The following is a 26,949-nucleotide window of genomic DNA, read 5'->3' as shown; positions in this document are numbered from 1 at the left end:
AAGGAACCTTCAAGACGATGAGAAGACCCGGCTGGTGGAAGGTCCCTCTGACTGAGAACATGCTCTGCTTCCCAAGTAGGCAGCAAGGGAAGGCTTGGCCAAAGGAGAGTCAGAAGCTCCATAAAATGAGGGGTCAACGGGGGGGGGGGGCATTTTGAGAGAAAAGGAGCTTTGGGGGATGCCACCTGATCTCCTCTTGGTCTCCCATCCCAAGGCTCACTAAGTACGAACTGGTAAGAAAAAGAAACTTTGGATCCATCTGCATCTTTTTAAGTCAGCTCTGCCTTCTGGCTTTGTGTGATCTACACACACATTTTAAGAATTCTTTCCAATGCCTTTTAGCCAAAGCTGTTTGATCCAAACTCTCTCCATGTGTTTGTGAGTCTTGGATTGTATGCGAGAGAGAGAGAGAGAGAGAGAGAGAGAGAGAGAGAGAGAGAGAGAGAGAGAGAGAGAGAGAGAGGGAGGGAGGGAGGGAGGGAGGGAGGGAGGGAGAGGGAGGGAGGGAGGGAGGGAGGGAGGGAGGGAGGGAGGGAGCTGAAGCCAGAAAAAGCTGAGCTTCTCGACCTATAAGCCAAGAGAGCAACTTTCTCACCCTCTTTTTCTTTCTTTCTTTTCCAGCAAGTGACAAAGGATCCAACAGTTCAGGCCAGGGTAAGTCAGAGGGAGCTGCTGCTGCTCCTACATGAGCCATTCTCTCCCTTTGCAAGCCTTTGGGTGGATGAGGGGATGAAAAGAGGGAGAGGCCTCTATTTTTTAAAGGCCCCCCGAATTCATCCTCTCTGTGTTCCCTCTATGTCCAGTTCTAGTGAAATAATTAAAATTAATTAAGTTTGGTTTAGTGTTGAGGGCACCAAGTGAGTCTAACTGGGTTGACGGTGAGTTCTAGTCCTGCCTTAGGCATGAAAGCCGGCCGGGTGTCACAAAATTCTCTTTCCTTGCACTGGTTCATCCTGCAGAGGAGAAGGGAAACTCTCCCTGTTGGATTCAGGCAGAGGAGGCAGCCCACAGACTGCATGGTGGAGCCTTGGCCCCCATTGGAGGAAAGAGCCCTCAATTCTTTGAGGGGAAATAGGGAAACCACTAGCGATGCCATGATCCCCAGTGGTTAGAGACTTTTCTGGTGGCATAGCTGAGACCTGACTGACTGTGGAAGGGTGGGTGGGGGGAATTCCCTCTCTCAGAGATGTGCCCAGCTGGGTTTAGGGTTTGGCCCCAACCAAGATCCCAGCCAGGATTGGTGGGTTTACAGAGGTCATCTGAGAATCTCTTCTGGCACTCAGGATGCTCCCACCCCACAATTCTGGTTGTGACTCCCTGTTTCTGAAGCTGGGCTCACTCGACCAGTTGGGCTTGTTGCTACCTTACCAGCCTCCCTGCTGCATGGCCACCTCCCTGCCTCAGTTGCTGGGGGCCACCTCAGGTTGGCATGGACTTGGACTTGCCCAGGATTCTGGTCCTGGGAGACTTCAATCTGCCCTCCCTGGGTTTGGCCCCCAGGAGTTCATGGCCTCCATGGCATCCATGGGTCTCTCCCAGATCATCCTGGATCCGACTCGAGACAGCAGTCACCCAGTGGACATAATCTTCTTGTCGGAGCAATGGCAACATGATCTGATGGGGGAATCTGGTTTTTATTTATTGTTTTAAATATTCTACGTGGCATTTTATTGAATTTTACTGTGAGCTGCCTAGAGTCACCTTAATGAGATATTTGGGATGGAAGTTTAATAAATAAATTAATAAAATCTTTATGTCTTTCTGAGAAGTTTGTGAAGCTGAAGAGATTTAATGGTGAAGAGGGAGATTTGCCCTCCTCACAGGACAAGACATTGATTCATTCTGTGTCTTTTTCTCCAATCCAGGGAGCATCCAGACCGTTTAGCAGCCTCCTTGCAGGTGAGTGGACTGGGGGGGGGGGCATATGGGGTGAGAGGGAAGGAGGGAGGGGGGGGGGTTTGGGGTCCAAGGAACAAGTGAGGGTGAAGATATTTTGGAAATCCCTTTTCTCTTTCCTATTCATCTCAGACACTGGAAGGTAAGGAATTTGGGGGAGAGGGCTCAGGGGAGGGGTCTTCCTGCCCCCAAACTCTGATCCTGTGGCAGCTCTCAGGCTCCGGTTGTCTTGATCCAACTAACCCTTGGATACTTTTTCCCTTCCTCTTTTCAGTGGACGCTCCCAGCATAAAGATAGAGGAATGAAGAAGGATCAGCCTTCTTCTGAATTAGGCCGGACTCTTAGCAGGAGCCCTTCAGGCCCTTCCTGCATGCTGGAACCAGGATAAATTTTGGGCCTTTCATCACTGCTTTTATCATTGAATCAGTAACCTTTTTTTTTATGGTGATTGAGGAGTAGGGGAAAAAGAATATGTTATGTGTTACTAATTGTGGGATCAAAAGATTTCAAATTGGATTTCATAGATCATAGTTTCTAATAGGTAGGTTGCAAAACAGCCTTAATGGGCTTTTGCTGATTAGTCTGCGTGGATGGAGATTAGAGGTTAAAGATGAGGTTTTAGAGATGGGTTTATAGAGAATGGAGAATGAGGAATAGGATGAAGAGTTTGTTGGTTTTACTTTAAGAAAGATTGATGAGTTAATTTTCATTATGCTTGTTGGAGATAAAGGTGGAGGTTGCTTTTTCTTTGTTTCCTTGTGTTAGTTTTATCTGTTTAATGTAATATTCAATGAAACTATTACTAAGAGAAGTGTGCATTTTGAGATTTTTTTCATTAAAATAGTTGATGCATTTTTAATTGATTATTGCAGTTATTTGACCATATATTTGATAACACAAAGTTTGATAAATAATATACCATTGTAACAATTAACACTGATTTTTAATAGCTTGCCATTTATGGATTTTCATGATTTAGAAAAATGGAACAGGAGATCAATTGCAGTCAGGCTGCTACCTCCTTAACAATGGGACATATTTTGTAAGTTTGCCAAAATTGTTTGCTGAAAATAAATGATTTCTTTTCCTCTTACCTGAGTTGCTGTATGTTTGGGGAGGTTGGAATTAAGAGGGATTTTACCCTTTTAATTTGTTGCTCAGAGACCCCAATTTAACTTTGAGCAGGAGGAGGAGAGGGAAGAACCAAGGCAAAACTTGGAAGGAGCAAGAACAGATGTGGCTCCTGTGTGCTCCTTTGGGGAGGAGGCAGCCATCTTGCTCCCATGTCCAGCTGGCATCTCCAGTTGACCACCTGTAAAATGGCTGCTTGGTTTTGGCTTGGTGGTGGCAGCAACAGAGGCTGCTTTTCCCTCAAATCCTCCTTTGCCTCAGGATGTTGGCCAAGTGGCTGGTGTTTTACAGCTGATTTTTTAGCCTCAGCCTGTGGCCCTTTTCGGAGACAGGAGTTCAGTGACCGTCCAGAGCCGTCCTGGTCCCTTGGAGAAGGGCAGCTTCTCCTGCTTCTGGGAGATCCTCTCTGGGCTCTTCAGGTGCAGTGGCCCAAGAGTGGGGAGACCCCTGATTTATGGGGAAGAATACCCATATTACAGGGGATGCTTTGAGGGCATGGAGGAGTGAAAAGAATGGGGTTTGTCCTCCCCCTCCCTCTGGACTAGCCATCTTTGAAAGCTTAAAAAGTAAACTTGAAAGCATTTTGCAAGAATTCAGTGCATATTGCAGCCTCTTCTACTGATTCAAAACTTTTAGAAATTTATTTCTTAATTAGAATATATGACCGCCCAGCTGATGTAAAAGGCTCTGGTCAGCCAACACAATAAAAATATAAATACAAGAACAAAGAGGAGGAGAGACAGGACTTGAGACAAGTTTGCTCTGAAGCCCTGGCTAAGATTTTACAAGTTAATCCTGATTTGGTATTTCATAAAATAGATAAAATCTACAGAGTGAACTCTTGGGTGGCCAGACAAAGACAACTGCCTAGAGATGTGGTCATATACTTTACTGAGAGAGAAATTAGAAATGAAATCCTCCAAAAATCTTTTCACACCTCTGTACAAGTGGGGGGCTCACGACTTGTAATTTTTAAAGAATTACCTCCTAAAATGCTGAAAGCTAGAAAGGAATTTGGTTTTCTTGTTAAGGAATTGAAAGACTTACAGATACCCTTCCGGTGGGACGCACCAGCTGGGATAATTTTTAGATATAAGGGAGAAGGATATCGGTTGAATACCGTGGAGAAGGCACAACATTTTTATAGTACTATTCTTAAGGAAAGAACACCATCTCCACGTACATCTACAGTTTTGGAGATTAAGGAGAGTGAAGAGAGGCAATTGGAAGAACAGTCTAAGCAGGAATTAGAAGTGCAAGGTGCAGAAGGAGGTTTTCTGAGTGAGCCCTTGTTGGATTCTTCTCCAATTTTGGATTTGATTCAGTTGACTGAAGTTAAAGATCAACGTATAACTAGAGCTCAATCCAAGTTACTTAAACAAAAGCAACAACAACAACAGGAAAGACAAGACAAGAAGGCAGCTAAGAGTACCCCACAAGAGAGTGGAGCTATGGGAGGAGCAAGATCGAAGCTCTTGGATGAACTTCAAATATTTTGCTCTGCGCTCCAGAAACAGGCTGATGACCCTTAAGTGTCTATCTTGGAATGTTAATGGGTTGAATTCAGCACAGAAAAGGAAGAAATTATTTACATATTTGAAACAATTTAATAATGATATAATATGTTTACAAGAAACGCATATTACAACTCAAGATCAAAAATATTTGATAAACTCAAAATTAAGAACAAAAGATAATAAATATAATGCATGAAAAAAAATGAGCAAGGATAAACCAGGCAGCACAAATTCATTCAGTTTAGTCTACAGGGAGTCCTCGACTTACAACAGTTCATTTAGTGACCATTAAGTTACAACGGGATTGAAAAAAGTGATTTATGATAGTTTTTCACACTTATGCCCATTGCAGAATTCCTGTGGTCATGTGATCAAAATTTGGACACTAGGCAACTGGTTCATATTTATGATGGTTGCAGTGTCCTGGAGTCATGTGATCCCCTTCTGTGTCCTTTCAACAAGCAAAGTCAATGGAGAAGCCAGTTTCACTTAGTAACCATGTTACTAATTTAACAATTTCAGTGATTCACTTAACAACCGTGTGGAAAAAAGTAGTAAAATAGGGCAAAACTCACTGAATAAATGTTTCACTTAACAATAGAAATGTTGGGCTTAATTCTGGTCGTAAGTTGAAGACTACCTGTGGTGCTTAAGGCACCAGGCTAGAAACCAGGAGGCAGTGAGTTCAAATCCCGTCTCAGGCACAAGAGTCAGCTGTCTGATTTTGGGCCAGTCGTCATACCTCCACAGGGTTGTTGTGAGGAAAATAAGACAAGGAAAGAGCGTTATTTATGTCCTCAGCCTTGAGTTCTTTATGAAAAGGATAAAGGTGAGAAATGAACAAACTCACAGGCTTAACTCTCTCCCGATCTCAAGGACGTCTGAAAGAAAAACAAAAGTCCATCGTGGTTCAGCCTGATCTAAAGTCCAAAGGAAATAATGTCCCCGTGGGTTGGTGGTGGAGCCTTAGTCATGTCCTTCCTTGATAAGGGCCATGGCCAGGGGGGCTTTTTATCAGGCTCACCTGATACACCAGTTGCGTATCGGGACTCCCTACGCACGGTCACTCAAGACTCGTCACTTCCCGCCTGGACTACTGCAATGCTCTCTACATGGGGCTCCCCTTGGGGTGCACCCGGAGGCTACAGTTAGTCCAGAATGCGGCCGCGCGGGGGATTATGGGAGCGACGGGGCGCTCACATATGACACCTCTCCTGCGCGAGCTGCACTGGCTTCCTGTGGTCTTCCGGGTGCGCTTCAAGGTGTTGGTGACCACCTTTAAAGCGCTCCATGGCTTAGGGCCGGGGTATCTGCGAGACCGCCTTCTGCCGCCAATAGCCTCCCACCGACCGGTTCGCTCGCACAGAGAGGGCCTCCTCAGGGTGCCGTTGGCCAGACATTGCCGGCTGGCGATCCCCAGGGGGAGAGCCTTCTCTGTGGCAGCACCCGCCCTCTGGAATGACCTACCTCCTGAGATACGCACGATATCAGACCTCCGGACTTTTCGTCGGGCCCTGAAAACACACCTATTCCATCTAGCCGGGCTGGCTTGATCCCATCCTTTCAGTTTTAATTGAATTCGGTTTTAATTGGGTTGTTTTTAAATCTTGGGCCAAAATTATTTAATTGTTTTTTAAATTGTTTTTAAATTTTATATGCAATGTTTTATCTTGGCTGTACACCACCCTGAGTCCTGCAGGAGAAGGGCGGTATAGAAATAAAATAAAATAAAATAAAATAAATAAATAAATAACTTAAGGACCGGGGTATATACGAGACCACCTTCTGCCATCAACAATCTCCCACCAGCCAATACGCTCCCACAGAGGGGGGCTCTTCAGGGTGCCGTCGGCCAAACAATGCCGACTGGCGACACCCAGGGGGAGAGCCTTCTCTGTGGGGGCACCAGCCCTCTGGAATGAGCTGCCCTTAGAGCTCCGTCTTAGCCCCGACCTGCGTACTTTTCGCCGTGCCCTTAAGACCCTCCTGTTCTAGCAAGCCGGACTGGCCTAATATGATTTATCATGGGTGTATGTGTGTTTTAAATTTGTGGGCCAATTTTATATATTGATTTTAATTTGGTTTTAAATGTTATAACCCTATGTGTTTTAATATGGCTGTACACCACCCTGAGTCCTTTGGGAGAAGGGTGGTATAGAAATCTAATAAACTTGAAACTTGATTGCGGTTCAAGAATCGGAAAATTATAAGTAGACAACTAAAAAATAAAATAAATCAATTGTGTAAAAATCTTTGCCTCCTTCCTGGAAACTCCCTCCCCCCAATTTAATGACTGTGTCAAGATTGAATCGCTTTCTGCTTTCTACCTCTTGCTATTCAACTTGCCAATGAAAAGGGGGGAGGGGTGGAATGTGTAGGGAGGAAACGGGATGCTAAAATGCCATCCTCAGAGGACGAGAACTTGCAAAACGCCAAAATCACTCCTGCAGGTGATTGCTGGAGAAGCGGACTGTTCCCATAACAAAAAGAAGTTTTACAACTGGACAACATGAACATCGGAGGGGTTGGAGAAAGGGAATCTATTGTTTAACTGAGCAAGCTTTCACGTGGAAAAACCAGAGCTGGTTTCGCTTTTTCAGTACTGAGATGGTGAATTCAATAAAGTTTTATTTTTGGGGATTCAATGACCCTGAGAGTTTCTTTTTGGGGGGGGGGGTTCACTAGCTGGACCGTTGACAGACTGCTTTGTTTAATAACTGAGTTGCCAGTTCCAATTTTGAGATTGTTAAATGAGATTACCTATACCTTCTTTCAATAGTCTGTAATAATTCTTGCAGTCAAAGTCCTTGACCGATATTTAGGATTTGATGTCTTGATAAATTCCAAATACCAGGGATGACCAAGATGGCATAAATTTCTTTAACACACTCAGTCAAGAAAAAAAGAAAACTTTTTCCAGTTTGGAAAAAATATCAATATAAGTTAAATTATAAGATACCTTTATGGGCAAATCCTAGACATGCAATAGAAAATATAAGTACAGAACAAAAACAGGAGGTGATTACCTACAAAGAGCTTCTTATTATGGAAAGGGGGGTAATGTATTTGAAATCTTTAGATATATTGAGAGAAGAAGGTATAATCTATACATGGTTTCAGTATGGTCAACTTCAAGCTAGATGGAAGGAAGATCAAAAAACTGGCTTTGTGCAAAATGAGGAGAATTTGGTAAAACAAATTAGAGATCAAAAACAAATGCATATTAAAAGGTTGTATAACGTTTTATTGGAAATAGATTCTGAGACGGAATTGGTTAAAGACTGTATGATTAAATGGGCACAAAATTTTCAAGAGCCAGTAATGATGGAGACTTGGGAAAAGATTTGGATTAGAAATGTGAAATTTACACAAGCACAAAATCTAAGAGAAAATTTTTATAAAATGTTTTATAGATGGCATTTAGATCCTAAAAAATTATCATGTATGTATTCTAATGTGCGAGCTAAATGTTGGAGATGTGACTGTGATGATGCAACTTATTATCATATATGGTGGACTTGTAGTAAAATCAAAGCATTTTGGATAAAGATTTGGTGGGTGATGCAGAATATTTTTAAAAAGAGACTGAAATTTACTCCACAGTTGTTCTTATTGGGTATAACTACGGACTGTACAGTTGCAGAGACTAAATTGATTTTGAACTTGATAACAGCAGCAAGATTGTTGGTAGCACAACACTGGAAGAAGGACTTTTTGCCTACTATTGATGACTGGATATTGAAAGTAACTAATTTAGCTGAAATGGCTAAAATTTCAGCATATCTGAAGGATCATACACAAGAAAGGTACATACAGGAGTGGAGAAGATGGATTGATTATATACAAAATAAGTATCAGACCAAAAAATATCAAATAGCTTATGAATGATTTCTTTTATTTGTATAAGTGTTATATAAGTGATGTTAGAAGTATTATGTTTAAAAAATAGGATTTTATATATGAGGGGTTAAGAAAATTTTTTTTAGGGGTGTTAGTTTAATGATTGGTTATGCAATTTAGCTTATTGTTAAAGGTTAATAGAAATACCTTGTGTTCTGCTCTGGGAAGTCGGGGAGGGGGAGGGGGGATGGGGAGGGAGGGTTGTGGGGAAAATGTGTATTGTTTTAAAACTTTTTTAATAAAAAAAAAAACTTTACAGTATACAAAAATCAGTGTATTGATGGTACAGTGTAGCCTTGATGGTACAGTGGTCTAAGCACCCTGTTATTAACACAGCTGCCTGCAATTTACTGCTGGTTCGAATCTCTCCAAGGCTCAAGGTCGACTCAGCCTTCCATCCTTTCTAAGGTAGGTGAAATGAGGACCCAGTTTGTGGGGGCAATAAGTTGACTTTGTATAAAATATACAAAAGTATGAAGGCTATTGCTTAACGCACTGTAAGCCGCCCTGAGTCTCCGGAGAAGGGCGGCATATAAATCAAAATAATAAAAAAAAAAGTGTATTTAATCATTCAGACTTCGAAAGATCACAGTACATTTTATCAGATTCCTTAAAACCTTTTCTCTGGCAGACTGGCAGAGATGGCGGTAGTGGTGGTGTGGGAGAGAAGGGATGGTTTTCCGTGTTTATGTGTTCAATGTTCTAATATTTGAGGGGCTGCCACAAAGAAGGGTCAACCTACTCTCCAAAGCACCTGCAGCCAAGACAAGAAACAACGGGTGGAAACTAATCAAGGAGAGAAGAAACCGGGAACTGAGGAGAAACTTTCTGACAGAACAATAAACCATAAGCTTGCCCTCAGAAGCTGTGGGTGCTCCATCACTGGAGGCTTTTAAAAAGAGACTGGGCAACTATTTGTCTGAAATAGTATAGGGCCCTGGTGGCAAACCTATGGCACATATGCCAGAGGTGGCACGCAGAGGCCTCTTTGTGGGCAAGCGTGCTGTTGCCCCAGCACAGCGTGCCATAGGGCGAGTGTTGGCAAGATGCGGGCTCTTTCATCCCTCCACTGCGGCTCCCTGTCAGGTGATCGCACCAGTGGCTGGCCCTGCCCCTCACCCTCCCCTCCCAGTCACCCCAAAGGAGTCTTTGAGGGCTGAAAGTCGAGAGGCACGGATTTCTTCTGCCTTCTGCGTTCCCACCCCGCACTGAAGCGAACCAAACAGGCCAGTGTCTTCCTCCTCGCTAAGCTTCCCCTTCACAACCCAAGTTGTTGGATTCACACGACATGTGAAGCTGGGCAGGAGAGCACGGATAGATGATAGATAGATAGATAGATAGATAGATAGATAGATAGATAGATAGATACATAGATAGATACATAGATAGATACATAGATAGATACATAGATAGATACATAGATACATAGATGATGGATGGTTGGCTGGAGGGAGGGAGGGAGAGGGATAGGTAAGTAGGTAGGTAGGTAGGTAGGTAGGTAGGTAGGTAGAGATAGATGAGATGGAGAGAAGAGAGAGAAAGAAAGAGACAGAGATATAGAGACAGAGAGGGAGAAAAAGAAAGAGAAAGAAAGGGAGGGAAAGGGAGAGAGGGGGGAAAGAGGAGTGAGAGAGAGAGAAAGGGAGGGGAAGAGAGAGGGGGGGAAGAGAGAGACAGAGAAGGAGGGAAAGGGAGAGGGAGGGAAAGTTAGAGAGAAAGAGGGAGGTAGGGAAAGAGAAAGAAAGGGGAAAGAGAGGCAGAAAGAAAGAGAGGGAGGGGAAGAGAAAGGGACGGGAAGAGAAAGAGAGAGGGGGAAAGAAACAGAAAGGGAGGGAGGGAAAGAGAGAGGGAGAAGAGAGGGGGGAAAGAGAAAGAGAGGGGGAAAGAGAGAAAGAAAGAGGGGGAATGAGAGGGAGGGAGGGAAAGAGAATTGATACTACAAAAGCTTTTCTTTTTTATTGTTGTTAAACAATATTTCAAAAGCAGAAAAAAATGAAGGGGCATAAAAGTGCATTTATCATGTTTTTCATAGAACAATTAGCTGAATTCTGCCTTGTTTATCATTACTTTAGGTAACCCTCATTATTCGGGTTAAATTGGTGTGTTGGCACTTTGCGATAAATAAGTGGGTTTGGGGTTGCATTTTGGGCACTCGGTCTCTAAAAAGTTTGGCATCACTGGTATAGGATCTCCTGCTTGAGCAGGGGGTGGACCAGAAGACCTCCAAGTTCCCTTTCAACTCTGTTATTCTGTTAATTCTGAACAATTGCCATTGGAGCTATAGACAGTAATTGTCATGTGTGCAAAATGGAGGAACGGAAGGTTCCATTCAAGGGAAGCTCAGAACAAGAAGAGGCTCATTTTGAAGAAGTACTGCAAAAAATAGGAAATAGACAAATATATTCCTTCAAACTTTTACTGTTGCATTTTATTATTAAAAATATAGAAATATACAATTAAATTTTTTCACTGCCTATTTCCATTGAACTAAAAGCCATTACCCTGTTTTCCATAGAAATATCACTTCAGTAGTACAAATTTGAACGATGCAACCATTTTGTGGGATTCCCTAAATGAGATCAATCTGTGTGACTTCCATCCAAATACAGATTTGCTACACTAAAAGGGATCACAGAGATACTTTATTTAACAAAAACAAAGAGGAAGTCAAGCTGCGGCGACCAATATCAAAATGTGTAGTAAAAGAGCGGGTTCTATAAAAAGTTCTCACATGCCAAATTTGAACAAAGGAAAAATTGGTGCATTTACTAAACAAGACAGAGGCTTGAAAACAGGATTTTGCACTTTCCACAGTGGAGTTTCCAGGATCCAGATTGCTACTTAACACTGCAAGAATTGTGTCCAGATGAAAAAAGATAAAGTCCTCTTCCAAATGGCTGCAATTCAACAACCTTTGACTGGCCAAGAGCTGCTAGACAAGCCAGCTTCTGGGTCCCTCTCTTTCCCTAAGAGAGTGCTGTTGTCTATTTCCCCAGCCAATCATGCATTTGGCATCTACAAAAGCAGTGGATCCTATGGCTGACCATCTCCGTTACAATTCCGGAAGTCACTCCGCCTGGGTCCTTTCCACCAGTCTATAGTAGGGGCCTCGCTGGCCCATCAGCTCCATGTGAGTCCCCTCCTCCACAACTTCTCCTCCTTCCAGCACCACAATCTTGTCTGCGTTCTCCACCATCTGCATCCGGTGAGCAATCACCAACACCGTTCGGATTCCACTGTTCTGCACAGACCGCTGGATCTGGAAAAGGAAGCAATGATCCAGAAGAGATTCTGGGTGGATTCCTTAGAAAGACCAGAGAGAAGCTGCCTCCACTTTCCATCAAAAGGTGTTTGTCCCCAACTTTGGGCCAATCATTGTCTTTCAGCCCAACCCACCTGACAGGGTTGTGGGGAAAATAGGAAGAAAGCGTATTATGTATGTTCACTGCCTTGAGTAACTTACAAAGTAACAAGGGAATAAATAAACAAATAAATATAAAAATAAATAAATAAATTTGCTGTTTTAATTTTATGTAGGGTAGGCTCGTCATTTGCTCAGTCAGTTGATGATGAGAATGGCATGTCAGGCTGGTGAAATCAATACAGGTAGTCCTCGACTTACGACTGTCGAGGACATCCAGTAAATATATTTGTAACTGTCTTCTTTACTTCCTCTTTTACCCCTTCGGGTATCAAGGGATTTATAGGTAATAAAATATAAATAAATGTGTGTGTGTGTATGTATATAATTTATATATATATATATAATTTATGTGTGTGTGTGTGTAATATAAATATATTTTATAAAATTGTAAATATAAAAGTAATATAAGGAAAGAAAAATATGTAATTTTTGTGGAAATAGGCACGATGTTCTCTTAGACCCATATTATTTGGCCTTACAGTGGTTATTATCAAATGTAATTTTCACTGTTTATAAGCCAGAAGCCCTCTGAGGACCTGAGACGCAGATCATAACAAACCCCAAAAGACAAGCTGATAAAAAGAGTTGATAACTCAATTTAAGAACTCTAAATTTATCATATCAGGGGATGGCACCAGATTTTAAAGTCTATTTATCACCGACATACACTTGGAAGAAATTATGCCACTTCCAGGTGATTAAACCCAGTTTTCCTGCTCTGTCACCTCACAAAAATGCAGATTAAGCCCTTCAGGGGCTCTGAAGTAACCCAGCCGGGATCCACCCCCGACCCCCTCACGAATCCCCAGCACTTACTGCAGCTTCGCTCTCGGGGTCCAGGGCACTCGTGGCTTCATCCAGCACCAAGACTTTGGGGTTACGGATCAGGGCCCGGGCAATGGCCAGCCGTTGCTTCTGCCCCATGGACAGCTGGCCCCCTTTCTCCCCCACCTCTGCGGGAAGATAAGCAAGAGAGATGGAAGGGAGCAAGACAAAGCCATCCCTTAAATCTTCTTGCCCCGAAGCCATCAGCTAAAGAACAAGGACAGGGTGGATCCTGAAGCCCATCACTCTCCAAAGTGGGTGAAAAGAACTGTAATTTGGACTCCTGGTTCTCTTACTTTTAAGTGCAAACGGTCTGGAGGAGGGAAAAAGATCCCATCCCCTTTAATAGCTGTAGGAAAGATTTCAAGACCTGTGATTTTTGAAACAGCTCAACAGTGCAATAAGCTCTGTTTGAACTCTCTTTTCTGCACCAGTGTTTTAACTCTGTTATTCTGTTTCTGATATCATTAAAGTTAGAATCATCAGTGTAACCTAGTCCTCAGGTTACACCAGCCACTGGGACTGGAGTTTCTGTTGCTAAGCGATGTACTTGTAAAATGTGATGTCACATTTTGATGGTACATCACAGAACGTTAAAAAAATGTATTGTTGCTCTTACAAACTGCTTTGCTATTTGTTTCCATTAAAAACTTAACAGATTCCAATTGATGCAGCCTAGTCCTGTTATGGACGGTGACTTCCACAGAACAAAAGTTTCATGAGTGTCCTTATGTACAATTTTTGTTTGAAAAGCATACAACCCAATAATGTGTCTTTAATTACTCACTGCACACAATTAAGTTCTAAATTATTGGGCCTGTTCTTCATGTTTTGTATTAGAAGCCACGACAAACCAATCAATACACCTACTATACAAAGCAGAACATGAAGAATAAAACTTGAAAAGGAAACTATAGTATTAGATCACAAGAAAAATGTAGGGCAATTAAAAGAGCCGTGGTGGTGCAGTGGTTAGAATGCAATATTGCAGGCTAACTCTGCTGAATGCTAGCAGTTCAATTTTTACTGGCTCAAGGTTGACTCAGCCTTCCATCCTTCTGAGGTCAGTAAAATGAGGACTCAGATTGTTGGGGACAAAAGGCTGACTCTGAAAACCGCTTAGAGAGGGCTGTGAAACGATATATAAGTCTAAGCGCTATTGCTATTGCAATTACAATGACTTTGCTTGTGGGAAGCTGGCCAGGAAGGTTGCAAATGGTGATGATTTGATTGTGGGGCCCTGCAACTGTTGTAAGTGCGATGATTGCCAAGCACCCGGATTGTGATCACATGACTGTGGGGCAGGGGGCAAAGTCCGAATTTCAAGGACTAATTGCAACTTCCATTTGTTTGGCGCCACTGTAATGTGGAATGATGGCTGAACGAATGATCAAAACTCAAGAGCTATCTGTCTACAGTGCAACAAAGCAAGCAGGATTTCACTTCAGAAGAGCCAACAAACAGGACCGGTTACTGGGAGGAAAGTGAGGTTTTTATGGGATGAATCAAGGGGGGGATGGATTTTGCCCACCTGCATCAAAGCCTCCTTCCAGTTCACGGATGAATCCCAAGGCATCAGCTTCTTTTGCTGCTCTGCTCACATCTTCCTCTCTGCAGCCTTGTAGGCCGTAGGTGATATTCTCCCTGATGGACCCAGAGAATAGGACGGGCTCCTGGCCCACCAGTGCCACCTGCAATCGGACAGGGAGGCCTATCAGGACAGGGCTGGGCTGAGGGAGAAACGCCACTGATCCTCCTCATCAAGCACTTTCCAAGATGGGGCTGGTTGATGCTCAAGGTTGATACTCAAGGTACGGAATACAGAATAACAGAGTTGGAAGGGACCTTGGAGGTTTTCTAGTCCAACCCCCTGCTTAGGCAGGAAACCCTACACCACTTCAGACAAGTGGTTAGCCAATCTCTTCTTAAAAACATCCAGTGTTGGAGCATTCACAACTTCTAGAGGCAAGTTGTTCCATAGCTTAACTGTTCTGTCAGAAAACTTCTCCTCAGTTCTAGGTTGCTTCTCTCCTTGATTAGTTTCCACCCATTGCTTCCTGTCCTGCCCTCAGGGGCTTTGGAGAACAGCTTGACTCCCTCTTTCTTTGTGGCAGCCCCTGAGATATTGGAACCCTGCTATCGTATCACCTGCTTAGTCCTTCTTGTAGTGAATCTTACGTGCAGACGTACAATTCACTACATCTTCCAACTGTACACCTTGAGCTGTTCTCTGCTCTTTTTAATTTGGAGGCAAAGTGGCAACACCCAGCCAACCTCACCTGACTTTGAAAAGCTAAATCAGAACTTGTTGGCACCTGGATGAATTCCAGGATCATGGCTAAGACTAGGAAGGTCACCAAGACAAATCTCATCAGTTTACACCCAAACGTACACAGTTGCCCGAGAAACAGTACAGCCACATTTCTAGATCACAGGAGATTCTAATCTTTTATCTCAGGATATAAACCACGTAAGCAGAATTTTCTGAATGCCGCACCGCTTTACTTATCAAGGAACATAAGAAATCAAAAGCCTTTCGTTCCAGGTATCTTTTAGTACCTTCTGCATTAGAAAACAAGTAGGCATCTTTGCAGATTTCAAGCACCAATTTTGTGGCTCCCAAAGTTGTCCTAATGGCATTACCTTCACCATTCTCTGGGGCGTTTTTGCATGTCGGCCACACAATTCTCAAAATCAGAGGCTCTTACCCCTTTTTTTGAGACAGGAAATGCATGGAAAGCACAGTGTAGGCCAGGGGTATCAAACTCGATTTCATTGAGGGCGACATCAGGGTTGTGTTTGACCTCGTGGGGGGCGTGGCCAGGATGGGCGTGGCCAGCTTGATGTCACTCATTGAGGCTCCGTTTTCAGCTACGACAGTCCTCCCGGGTTCTGTTTTGGGCTGCGACGGCCTCCTGCAACTCTCTGCCGCGTGGCCTCCCCAAGCTCCGTTTTCGCTGGCAGGGAGTCGCAGGAGGCTGTCGCAGCCCAAAACAGAGCCTCGGAGGCTGCGCGTGGCCCTCCTGAGCTCCCTTTTGGCTGGCAGAGGCACCACGGGCAGGTTCTTCACTGTTTTCAGGGCGGGCCAGATCTAAGCACCCCGTGGGCCGGATCTGGCCTCCGGGCCTTGAGTTTGACACCGCTGGTGTAGGCCATAAAATCAGAATTTTAAAACACAAGCACACAAAACCCGCAATGCTCCTAAAGCCCAATCAGTTCCAGCCACGTCTTCTTAATATCAAGTGGTCCTGCGTACCCTGCATCAACCCCCTTCCAAAACATCACCAAGTATTGCCCTTCAACCACCCAAGGAGGCTCAGGCCTCATCCTGCAAGTGATAAGAATCACAATGGACATTGGGTTGGTCCAGTGGTGAAATCTGAACCGGTTTGCTACCGGTTCGCTGGCCGTGCATGTGTGCTGCGGACCAAGCACGTGCTGCACACGTGCAGTGCTCGCCAAACGCATGATGCGTGAGCATGTGCAGTGCGCACCAAATTCATGCTGCGCGCACATGCACATTACAGACCAAAAGGAGGCTTGGGAAGGTAAGTGGAACAGTGATGGGGATCAGCTGTGCCGCATGATTTAGCTTTGCTAGAAAGCAGGATTTCCTGCTTTCTAGCAAAGCTAAACCGCGCGGCACAGCTGATCGTTGGAAATAACGGTTCGGAGAAATCGGTAACTTTTTAAACTACCAGTTGAACTGAACCGGTAGCTAACTACCGGGGGAGAGCCTTCTCTGTGGTGGCACCTACCCTCTGGACCAATCTACCCCAGAGATACAAGTGATCCCAGACCTCTGGACTTTTCGTCGGGCCCTTAAAACCTACTTTTTCCAGTTAGCCGGGCTGCCCTGATTTTATGGTTGGTTTTAAAATTTGATATTGATTTTAATTGAAATGTTTTAAATTATGGGCCAAACTTTATTTAATTATTTTAAATCTATTTTAACTTTTGTGTATGAATGTTTTATATTTGGCTGTTCACCACCCTGAGTCCGGAAGGAGAAGGGCGGTGTAGAAATCTGAAAAATAAATAAATAAATAAACAAACAAACAAACAAACAAACAAACAAACAAACAAAACTACCGGTTTGACCGAACTGGTAGGGTTTTTTTTTCTAACGGTTTGCCCGAACCGGTAGTTTTTATCACTACCAGTTCACCCAAACAGGAGCGAACCAGTAGCATTTCACCACTGGGTTGGTCCCATTCAAACTGCGTGGCTTAACATTTCTTCCGTCTCCATCTCGCAAACACTTTCTCTTCCTTGTTGAATGAATCCCCATTCTAGTACCAAAAGACCCAAATATTGCAGTCCAGAAGAGGATAAATGTCAGCCTCCACCTTTATATTACTTGCTTGCTCGGCTGCCATTGTAACAGGGGGAGGGGGGAGCTGTCTGGATATTTGGGAGTGGGGAAGTGAGCTGGTGGGAGTAAATTGGAGAAAGTTTTCCTCAGCGTTTCTCTGCAGCTGGGAGGCACACTGATAACCAGTCAAGGTCAACCGTCATGGCATACCAGAAGGATGGAGCCATCGGAAGCTGTACCCCACATGACCCCTTGGGTGGATGTGGATTGGATAATCCTGACTGGACGATTGGGGGAAGGTTTTAAGGATGCTTTCTATATGTGATTTTCGCGCCTATTGCCTCAGACCTTGCTTTTCTTTGGTTGCATTCAGTTCGTACTCAGTAAAAGTACCTTTGTCTATGAAAATGGAGTCGGGGTTTTTCTTTCTTGAGTACTGAAAGGAGGCATACCTGACAATAAAGCCCAAAGCTGCCCTCACTCCCTGCTGCTCCCAACCAGGCTGCTCCCTCCCTCACCTGCCTATGGAGATACTTGTGTTCATATTTCCCAACCGGGACTCCGTCCAGCAGGACCTCCCCGGACTGGGGTTCGTAGAAGTGCTCCAGGAGGGCGACACAGCTGCTCTTTCCACTGCCGTTCAGGCCCACCAACGCTGTCACTTCCCCAGGGCGGAGCTCAAAGGAGACATTCTACGGCAAAGAGATGTAAATGTATGTAAAATAAATAAATAAATAATTTTATTTCTATACCACCCTTCTCCCGAAGGACTCATGGCGGTGTACAGCCTATTAAAAATACAAGACAACATCAGTTAAAATAGTTTAAAATTATTAAATGAATTCGGCTCAATTTAAAACCCCAGGAATTTAAAACCCAATTTAAAATTGTTATGTTGATAGCCCAGCCTGGCGGAACAACAGGGTCTTCAGTGCACATCGAAATACCAGGAGGTCGGAGATCTTACGTATTTCCGGGGGCAGTTCATTCCACAGGGCTGGGGCACCCACAGAGAAGGCCCTCCCCCTGGGTGTCGCCAGCCGACATAACTTGGCTGATGGCACCCTGAGGAGACCCTCTCTGTGGGAGCGAACTGGCCGGTGGGAGGCTATTGGTGGCAAAGTCGGTTTCGAAGGTACCCGGCCAGTGCAGCTCACGCAGGAGGGGTGTCACGTTGGCACAACGAGTTGCGCCCATAACCACCCGCGCGGCCGCATTCTGGACCAGCTGGAGCCTCTGAGTGCTCTTCAAGGGGAGCCCCATGTAGAGAGCATTACAATAGTCCAGCCGGGAGGTGACAAAGGCGTGAGTGACTGTGCGCAAAGCGTCCCGATCCAGAAAGGGCTGCAACTGGCGAATGAGGCGAACCTGATAAAAGGCCCCCCTGGCCACGGCCGTCATATGCTCTTCTAAAGACAGCCGTGTGTCCAGGAGGACACCCAGATTGCAAGCCCTCTCTGTGGGGGGCAAGGATTTACCCCCAATAGTCAGCGATGGCACCTGCCGACTATATCGGGACGCCGGAAGCCACAGCCAAATGAAGCAGGAAGATGCAGTGTTAGTGAAGGCACATAAAAGCCAGCCATCAATCAACTTCTAAAAAAGCCGCACACAACAGGCACCCTATAAATACCACACACAGAACAGCCCAAAGCACATAATCTGCTGGAGTGAAGTTCCCTGAGGATGGGCTCCTGTATGAGTCTGAAAGCTCAGGAGACTAAACGTCTGGTCCAGTGGTGGAATTCAAATTTTTTTTACTACCGGTTCTGTGGGCGTGGCTTGGTGGGCATGGCTTAGTGGGAGTGGCAGGGGAAGGATACTGCAAAATCTCCATTCCTACCCCACTCCAGAGGAAGGATACTGCAAAATCTCCATTCCCGCCCCACTCCAGAGGAAGGATACTGCAAAATCTCCATTCCCGCCCCACTCCAGGGGGAAGGATACTGCAAAATCTCCATTCCAACCCCACTCCAGGGAAGGATACTGCAAAATCTCCAATCTCACCCCACTCCAGGGGGAAGGATATTCCAAAATCTCCATTCCCACCCCATTCCAGAAGGATACTGCAAAATCTCCATTCCCACCCCACTCCAGGGGGAAGGATATTGCAAAATCTCCATCCCAACCCCACTCTGGTGCCAGCCAGAGGTGGTATTTGCCGGTTCTCCAAAGTACTCAAAATTTCTGCTACCGGTTCTCCAGAACCTGTCAGAACCTGCTGAATAGCACCCCTGATCTGGTCCCGGTGACTGACCCAGATTGGATCCTGCATATCTAGATCCTACAGTCTGCGTGTCTACACCAACCTGTCCAGATTGGTGGCCCAGCGCGGGAGGTGGGTGGGAAGAGGGGAAGATTTGTGGAAGGAGCAGGCACGTGCATGTCAGTGGGGCTGCAAGCTCCCACGGTTCATGTGAGTGGGGCTATATGTGTGCATGTCTATGCATACTGGCCGGCCACTCACACAGCCCAGTTGTGAATAGGCCACAGCCCACAGGTTGGGGACCCCTGTCCTACAGTATAAAAACGTACATTGTCTTTCTAAAGACCTTTAAAGTCTCAACAAGAGCCTGGTGGCTCAACAGACTAAAAGCATTGTGATTAACACCAGCTGTCTGCAATTACTGTAAGTTCGAATCTCACCAGGCTCAAGGTTGACTCAGCCTTCCATCCTTTCTAAGGTAGGTTAAATGAGGACCTAGTTTGTGGGGGCAATAAGCTGACTTTGTATAAATATACAAAAGTATGAAGGCTATTGCTTAACGCATTGTAAGCCGCCCTGAGTCTCCGGAGAAGGGCGGCATATAAATCAAATTAAAAAAAAAAAAACATTCTTCCTTCCAATTTTCTTTACGACAGTGAAATCTGCTTAGATTTGTAGAACACACAACTCACACTTGACTAGGTTACTTAGCAACTTTAACAACTGCATTTGAGTGATGTACTGGTAGCAAGGGGGCGCAGTGGTTAGAATGCAGTATTGCAGGCAAACTCAGCCCACAGCCAGGAGTTCGATCCTAACTGGCTCAAGGTTGACTCCAGCTTCCATCCTTTCGAGGTGGGTAAAATGAGATTATTGGGGAGAACAGACTGACTCTGTAAACTGCTTAGAGAGGGCTGTAAAAGCACTATGAAGTGGTATATAAGTCTAAGTGGTATATAAGCTAGAAGAGCCTTGATGGCGCAGCAGACTAAGTGCTGTTAAGTAACACCAGCTGCCTGCAATTACTTCAAGTTCGAATCTCACCAGGCTCAAGGTTGACTGAGCCTTCCATCCTTCCGAGGTAGGTAAAATGAGGATTGTGGGGGCAATAAGATGACTTTGTATAAAAAAGAACACCACTTGGGGGGGACGAAAGCCCTACTAAGCAGGTATATACAAAAGTATGAAGGCTATTGCTTAACGCACTGTAAGCCACCCTGAGTCTCTGGAGAAGGGCGGCATATAAATTGAACCAATAAATAAATAAGTGTTAGTGCTATTGCTATTGTTGGGGTGTCATGCAAAGCAACCCATGCCTTCCAGCTTCCCATAAGGTACCTTCAGGACCTGGATCTCGGGGCGGGAGGGATAGCAGAAGGAAACATTTCGGAAGGAGACGCGTCCAGGGAGGGATTTTGGAGACAGCGTCCCATCTGTGCGGACAGATGGCTCCCGGTCAAGATATTCAAAGACTTTCTCTGCAGCGCCCACATTGCTCAGGGCATCCCCGTAAGTGTAAATCAGGGCCTGTGGGAGGAAAAGGACGGAGCAGCAATGTTAAGACATGGGAGCATCTGCAAAGGGAGGAATACAGCTGGCTTCTCTGTTTTGAGTATCAAGCTCTACGGCAACACTTAAAAGTCCTGTTTGAATGACAAATTTAATTTCCTCACAAGGATCTCCATGCATTTATCCGGAGCATTATACTTAGAATATCTTAAGGCAGGGGTGAAATGCTGCCGGTTCGGACCGGATTGCCCGATCCAGTAGCGATGGCTGTGTCACTGCGTTATTTTATTTACCAGCTGAGCTTCATATTTCTGGACTATCTGACTTTCCGTACCTTGCCAAGAATTGTTATCAAAAGTTACTACGCATGTCTGCATTTCTTCACTTGCTTCGCACACTTTTTCCTTTGTTCTCATGCCACGGGGGTGTCGACTGCTGGAAAGCAGCCGGCCCGAATTACTTTCAAAATGTAGCAATTAACTTTCTTAGTTAGTGAGGTGTTTTATTTTCTTTATAACAAATAAATGAGTTTTATTAGAAAACTTTTCTTCGCGTTTCTTTTCAGAATATTGCAACTTGGAATAAGCCACGATCCATCCTCTAATTAAATCAGGGTGATTTGTCCCAGAGCCAAACATGGGATTAATCGATGCCCTGACAGGCTGCGACTAGTTCGGAGAACCGGTAGCAAAAATCCATGTCCTCCCCCCATGCCCAGCTGAGCCGTGCGATCATCAGAGGCTTTCTTTTATTATTTTTAAAAGCATTTTTTCTACAACCTCTTCAGCCGAAAAAATGCTTTTAAAAGTTAAAAAAAAAAAGCCTCTGATGATCGTGCGGCTCAGCTGGGATCGTTAGAGGCTTTTAAAAGCATTTTTTCTACAACCTCTTCAGCTGAAGAGGTTGTAGAAAAAAATGTTTTGGTTTTTTTTTTAAAAAAAGCCTCTGATGATCAGGCAACTCAGCTGGGATCGTCAGAGGCTTTAAAAAAAGAAAAAGCCTCTGACGATCAGGCAAGTCAGCTGGGATCGTCAGAGGCTTTTAAAAGCATTTATTTACAACCTCTTTGGCCGAAGAGGTTGTAGAAAAAATGGTTTTAAAAGGTTTTTTTAAAAAAGTTGGCCACCCCCACTCAGTCACATTACCCCCCCCCACCAAGCCATGCCCACAGAAACAGTAGTAACAAATTTTACATTTCACCTCTGTCTTAAGGATATTAATGATCTCTTTGAGAGCTAAACTTGGGAGTCCATGAAAGAAGCTGTCTTGGGGAAATGATCAACCTTAATCATATGCTTAAATCCAAATGGACTCCTGTTGACCACGCAGATGTGTCCCTGCAGTTTTCTTGGCCACAGTGCAGAAGAACCCATCCTGTGCCTTTGGTGGGAAGTTTATAGGACTTCTTGGGATCCCTAGGTGGCCTCCTATCCAACTAACCAAGCCCAGTCCAGCCTTTGAACCCACAGAGGAGATGCCGTCTACTGCTGGGTGAGAAATAGAAAGTCCAAGGGGAAAAAAACGGAACTCGCAGTAATTGCAGGCAGCTGGCAGTTAAGTGCTACTTTTAACAGTAGTTTAGTCCGCTGCGCCACCAAGGCTCTTATAATAATTCACCGGGAAAAAAAAAACACCTTGCAAATGCCCTCAAAGTTTTATTTTTGAAAAACAGCATTTCTGTGGCTTAGCTTATTTTAGGAGGAGGAAATAATTTGGACAAGACAAGAAGCACCAACCAAACTGATCATGTACAGTCATTTCCTCAAAGGAAAAGCAGCATTTAAAAAAAAAAAAAGTGTTTCTAAAAAAGTTTGTTCTTTCGTTTCCACTTATTTGCTAGTTGTTGATTTGCATGTAATGCTTAACTTTCTGCAAAAAGGAAATCCCCGTGTTCCTTCATCCAAAACCAAACCCAACATTTTAAAATCTATAAAGGGAGAAAAAAAAATTGGCGTTTATCACCAGCTCAATCTCGAGCCCTTCTTGCCACTTGGAACCTGCAACAACAGCAGCAGATTCTCAGCTCTACATCACTCATATGTTCTCCAAATATCATTTCATGTCAGTCCTGCTTCAGTCTGATCCCTTAGTGAAGAAAAACCCTCGATTCCATTTGGTTGACATGAAAGGGACTTTTAACTAAGAGATGCTGGTTGCAGTAAGGTTTGCTGGTATCTGAGTTTCCCGTGCAACAAGACAAAGCTATTGAAGGATCAAATGATGGAATGGATGGATGGATGAGGCCCTGGTGGTCAGAGGAAGGGTCGTATGTGGAGATAGGCCCCAGGTGTGGGTGTAATGGACATGAGAGTGAGGAATACGAATTCTGAAAAATATTTACTCTTGTTTTCATTTCTTTGCCTTAAAACAATTGAAATGCTTCTATTCCTTTCCTCTTCTCTGCAATGTAGTACTGGGGGAGGGAGGGGGGAATGGGGAGGCACAGTGGTGAAATCCAAATTTTTTTACTACCGGTTCTGTGGGTGTGGCTTGGTGGGCGTGGCAGGGGAAGGATACTGCAAAATCTCCATTCCTACCCCACTCTGGGGCCTGCCAGAGGTGGCATTTGCCAGTTCTCCAAACTGCTTAAAATTTCCGCTACCGGTTCTCCAGAACTTGTCAGAACCTGCTGGATTTCACCCGGGGGGGGGAGGGGCACCTTGAAACGAAGACTTAAACTGCTTTTATTCTTCTCTGCTTCTCTGCAATAGCACGAAGGGGGGAATGGGTGGGGCTGCACAGTCATAGCGAGGCAGGAAACAAGCAACTTACTTGTCAAACAATTAAGCCAAAGAAGAATAGCTCACTCATAAAAAAAAAACCCAAAACCACATAGCTGGCACATGAAACTAGGACACTTTGCAAGATACCCGTGAGCTGGGGTGAGGGGCAGGTGACGTGATATTTAGCTACCTTGCATAGCCACCATAACAGTTTTCAGGGGGCTGTAATTCAGATAACTAATCAATATTATATGTTATGCATGCATTATTAGGGGAAGGGCAGGGGTGAAATTCAGCAGGTTCTGACAGGTTCTGGAGAACCGGTAGCGGAAATTTTGAGTAGTTCGGAGAACCGGCAAATTCCACCTCTGGCTGGCCCCAGAGTGGGGTGGGAATGGAAATTTTGCAACATCCTTCCCCCAGGAGCGGGGAGAGAAAGGAGATTTTGCAGTATCCTTTCCCTACCATGCCCACCAAGCCAAACCAAGCCACACCACACCCACCAAGCCACACCCATAGAACGGGTAGTAAAAAAATTTGGATTTCACCACTGGGGAAGGGCAAAGGGGTGAGTATGACCCACCCTTTGACTATAAGAATTGCTGTAAGATTGTAATCGGGGCCTTGGCAGCTTTCAAAGCCAGAGTCCTTATATCTTGGTACCAAAATAAAAGTATAATTTTGTATCACACTTTGTGTTTGGTGACTCATTGGCTTCGACACCAAGCTAAGGCCTAATTTTGGGGACAACACTATTTCTTCAGTCCCCCTCACCCCAGGACCAGTACAAACCCAGCCAACATGATGCCACTGGGATGTTTTGGGAATGTTTTGGGGGTTTGGGCTGGTGACTTTCAGGACAAACAGACTCAGGACAAATGAAGACACCTTGGCACGAACCAGTGATCTGCTTTTCTTCAGCTATTAAGCCCCTCCTGAATTCCCACACAAAGTGCATACAGGTTTATTGCCCATTTGTCCCCCCACTCCCAATGCATTTCATGGCAGGATGCCAACGTGGCGCCATGTTGAAGATGGTGGACATGACATTTCAAAACAATCATTACATACAGTCCAACATATACCGCACAATCCTACACAAACCTCAGAAGCTTTTACGATTCTACTGAAGGCCGTGGGAGCCTGGAAACTGTTCAAGGACATCACAACAAGGTGTGGAGTTGAAGCAGACAGTTCCCATAACTATGAGAACTTGTTTACGTGGACTACATGAGAGGCTGGGGGTTTGGCTTGAAAAAGTATTGTTTTAATCTATGGACTGGGTTTGAGAACTTTATAGAGTTAGTTTTGCATGCTGTGTATTCAATAAACAATAAGATTTTTGGAAATAGAATGATCCTAGACTTTGGATTCTCGAGCTGGAGGTTGACACTCCCACAAAGTGAAATTGATATTACTCCTATAAATAGGCCCAGAACTGAAGGCTGGACCTATAAGTAAAATTAAATATTGTTCAACACTAAAATTTGACCACCGTGTAGTGAATTCTGGACAGAAATGGATTTTGGATCTTGAAAAGGAAAGTAAAAAAAAGAAAAAAATGAAGTCAGAGCAGGTTGTGATGAAGGCGGGAAGGTCAAATGAACAGAGGGATGAGAAACGTGGCAGCCACTGAAAAACCTGAGTGCCACTAAACAAGAATATTTGTAGCTCAGGGTTGAAATAAAGGGTTCTTGGTGCCTTCTGAGTTTGCTTGCTTTCTTGCAGATGGTTCATTACCCAAACTAGATAGCATCATCAGTGCTGTTACCTAGTTTGGGTCTAGAAAAAAATAAGCAGGCTCAGAGAGCATCCAGGACTCCTCAATCTGAAGTGCTACAGAAAAAAAAAAAAAAAGACATGTTCAAATGTAAGCGTTCACCGACCTGTATATGTTAGATCAGGCGCAGGAACAGAAGACGTGACCAGCTCGATACATGTAACAACTTTATTTACACTGTAACAAGTAAAAGAAGACTGCTGGCGCACTGCCGGAGCTCTCCTTATATTCGCTCCCGGCAGCCGCACCGCCCCTAGACAGGGATTCAAATCTCCCGCCCGATGGCTGGCAGCCAATTAGGGCGGATGTCCTTATAAGGACATAACACTCCTCCCCCCTTAGTCTGGACTGTCAAATCTCGTCCACAAAAGTCACGTAATCACGCAGGTACGTAGGACGCCTCGGCACCCTAGCTGACCTGCGCAGTCTCACTTGTTCTCCGTCTCCGACCTGGGTGGACGGGGCTCTGTCGTCTCCCGGCTCCCTCTCCGGAACCGGGCTTGGTTCGGCTGTCGAGTGAGCGGGGTCACCCCCAGCGCCTCCGGCCGGACCGCAGACCTTGGATGGCTGGTTCTGGTGGTCTGTGGATCTGTCGCCTCGTCTCGGTGGCTCGGTTCCGACCCGGGAAGAGCGTCTGAATCTCGGTAAGTCCATTGTTTGCTCCTCCCCGGTCTCCCGGGCGCTGCGGTTCGGCTGTGGTTCGGACTGGTGCCGGGTGGGTGGTGGTTCTGTTTGGTGCCCTCTGGACCGGCCCGCCGGCTGCGGGTGGTGCTGGCTTGTGTTGCGTTGTCCGACCTCGCAGGGGTGGTGTTGGTCTGCTAGGTCGGGCTGGCGTTGGTCTACCCCGTCTGGTCGGTGGTTGTCGACCTGGTCGGGCTGTTGTTGCGGCACTACCTCTGCGGGGCGGCGGAGGTCTCCCCTGCCGGGGTGGTGCAGGTCTACCTGGCCGGGTTGTTGTCGGCTTTCCCTTCCCCCTAGTCCTTGGTCTACTGTAGGGTGGTGCCTGGGGTCATCCGGGTCGGGGTGTTGTTTCCTGGCTGCCTCTTGTGATGGGCGGGGGTCCCTCTTGCCGGGGAGTCTAGTGCCACCCTTGCCCATAGGTCGGGGGGTGCCCGTCTTGGATGGGTCCCGGTCTACTCGCCTGGAACCGTGGTCTCCTTGGCTGGGCTGGCGTAGGCTGCTGTCACTGGTGGGGTGCGCCGCTCCTCCCCTGGGCAGGTCTACTTGCGGGTTGGGTTGGTGGTCCCTGGCCCTGTTGTGCCCGGTGCCCACCTGGCTGGGTTGGTGGTGCCATCCCCCGTGCGGTTGGCCCCGGTCTACCTCGCTGGGCTGTCGACGTGACAGCATCTGGTAGTGGGCTGGGCCGACCTTGTCGGGGTGGTGCTGCTCTGCCTCGCAGGGGTGTGGTAGGCCTACCTCGCAGGGGTGTGGTAGGCCTACCTCGTCGGGGTGTTGTAGGCCTACCTGGTCTGGGTGGGGTAGGTCTACCTCGCCGGGGTGTTGGAGGCCTACCTCGTCGGGGTGTTGTAGGCCTCCCTCGTCAGGCTGGTTTTCATGTGCTCCCCCCCACCTTTTTCGGAGTTGGTCGATGTGGCGTCTCGTGAACTGTCCATCTTCCAACTCGACGATGTAGGATTTGGGGCCGGTTGTGCTGGCAATCTTCCCTTTCAGCCATTTAGGAGAGCCGCTGCAATTTAGCGCGAAGATTGAATCTCCGTTGCT

The 26,949-nt window shown here is 45.6% G+C and overlaps 2 protein-coding genes across 3 annotated transcripts in view; one reads left to right on the top strand and one right to left on the bottom strand.

Annotated features, from left to right (window-relative positions):
- Positions 1-2,990, top strand: part of LOC139311798 (class I histocompatibility antigen, F10 alpha chain-like) — a 50,038-nt gene extending 47,048 nt beyond the window's left edge. For both annotated transcript variants that reach the window (XM_070936315.1, XM_070936314.1), the window contains 3 exons: positions 622-654; positions 1,866-1,899; positions 2,171-2,990. In XM_070936315.1, coding sequence (XP_070792416.1) covers positions 622-654; positions 1,866-1,885 — 53 coding nt within the window. In that variant the 3' untranslated portion in view covers positions 1,886-1,899; positions 2,171-2,990. The remainder of the gene's footprint in view (positions 1-621; positions 655-1,865; positions 1,900-2,170) is intronic.
- Positions 2,991-11,512: 8,522 nt separating this feature from the next.
- LOC139311786 (antigen peptide transporter 2-like) overlaps positions 11,513-26,949 on the bottom strand; it is a 75,690-nt gene continuing 60,253 nt past the window's right edge. The window contains exons 12-16 of the mRNA XM_070936300.1: positions 20,554-20,746; positions 17,528-17,701; positions 14,226-14,385; positions 12,686-12,822; positions 11,513-11,704 (exon numbers count right to left, since the gene is read on the bottom strand). Coding sequence (XP_070792401.1) covers positions 11,513-11,704; positions 12,686-12,822; positions 14,226-14,385; positions 17,528-17,701; positions 20,554-20,746 — 856 coding nt within the window. The remainder of the gene's footprint in view (positions 11,705-12,685; positions 12,823-14,225; positions 14,386-17,527; positions 17,702-20,553; positions 20,747-26,949) is intronic.

This window comes from Pituophis catenifer, unplaced genomic scaffold (genome assembly GCF_029215685.1).
Source record: "Pituophis catenifer annectens isolate HBS135680 unplaced genomic scaffold, rPitCat1.0.hap2 SCAF_2, whole genome shotgun sequence".
Lineage (NCBI taxonomy): Eukaryota > Metazoa > Chordata > Lepidosauria > Squamata > Colubridae > Pituophis > Pituophis catenifer.
This window is presented reverse-complemented; position numbering and strand designations above follow the sequence as displayed.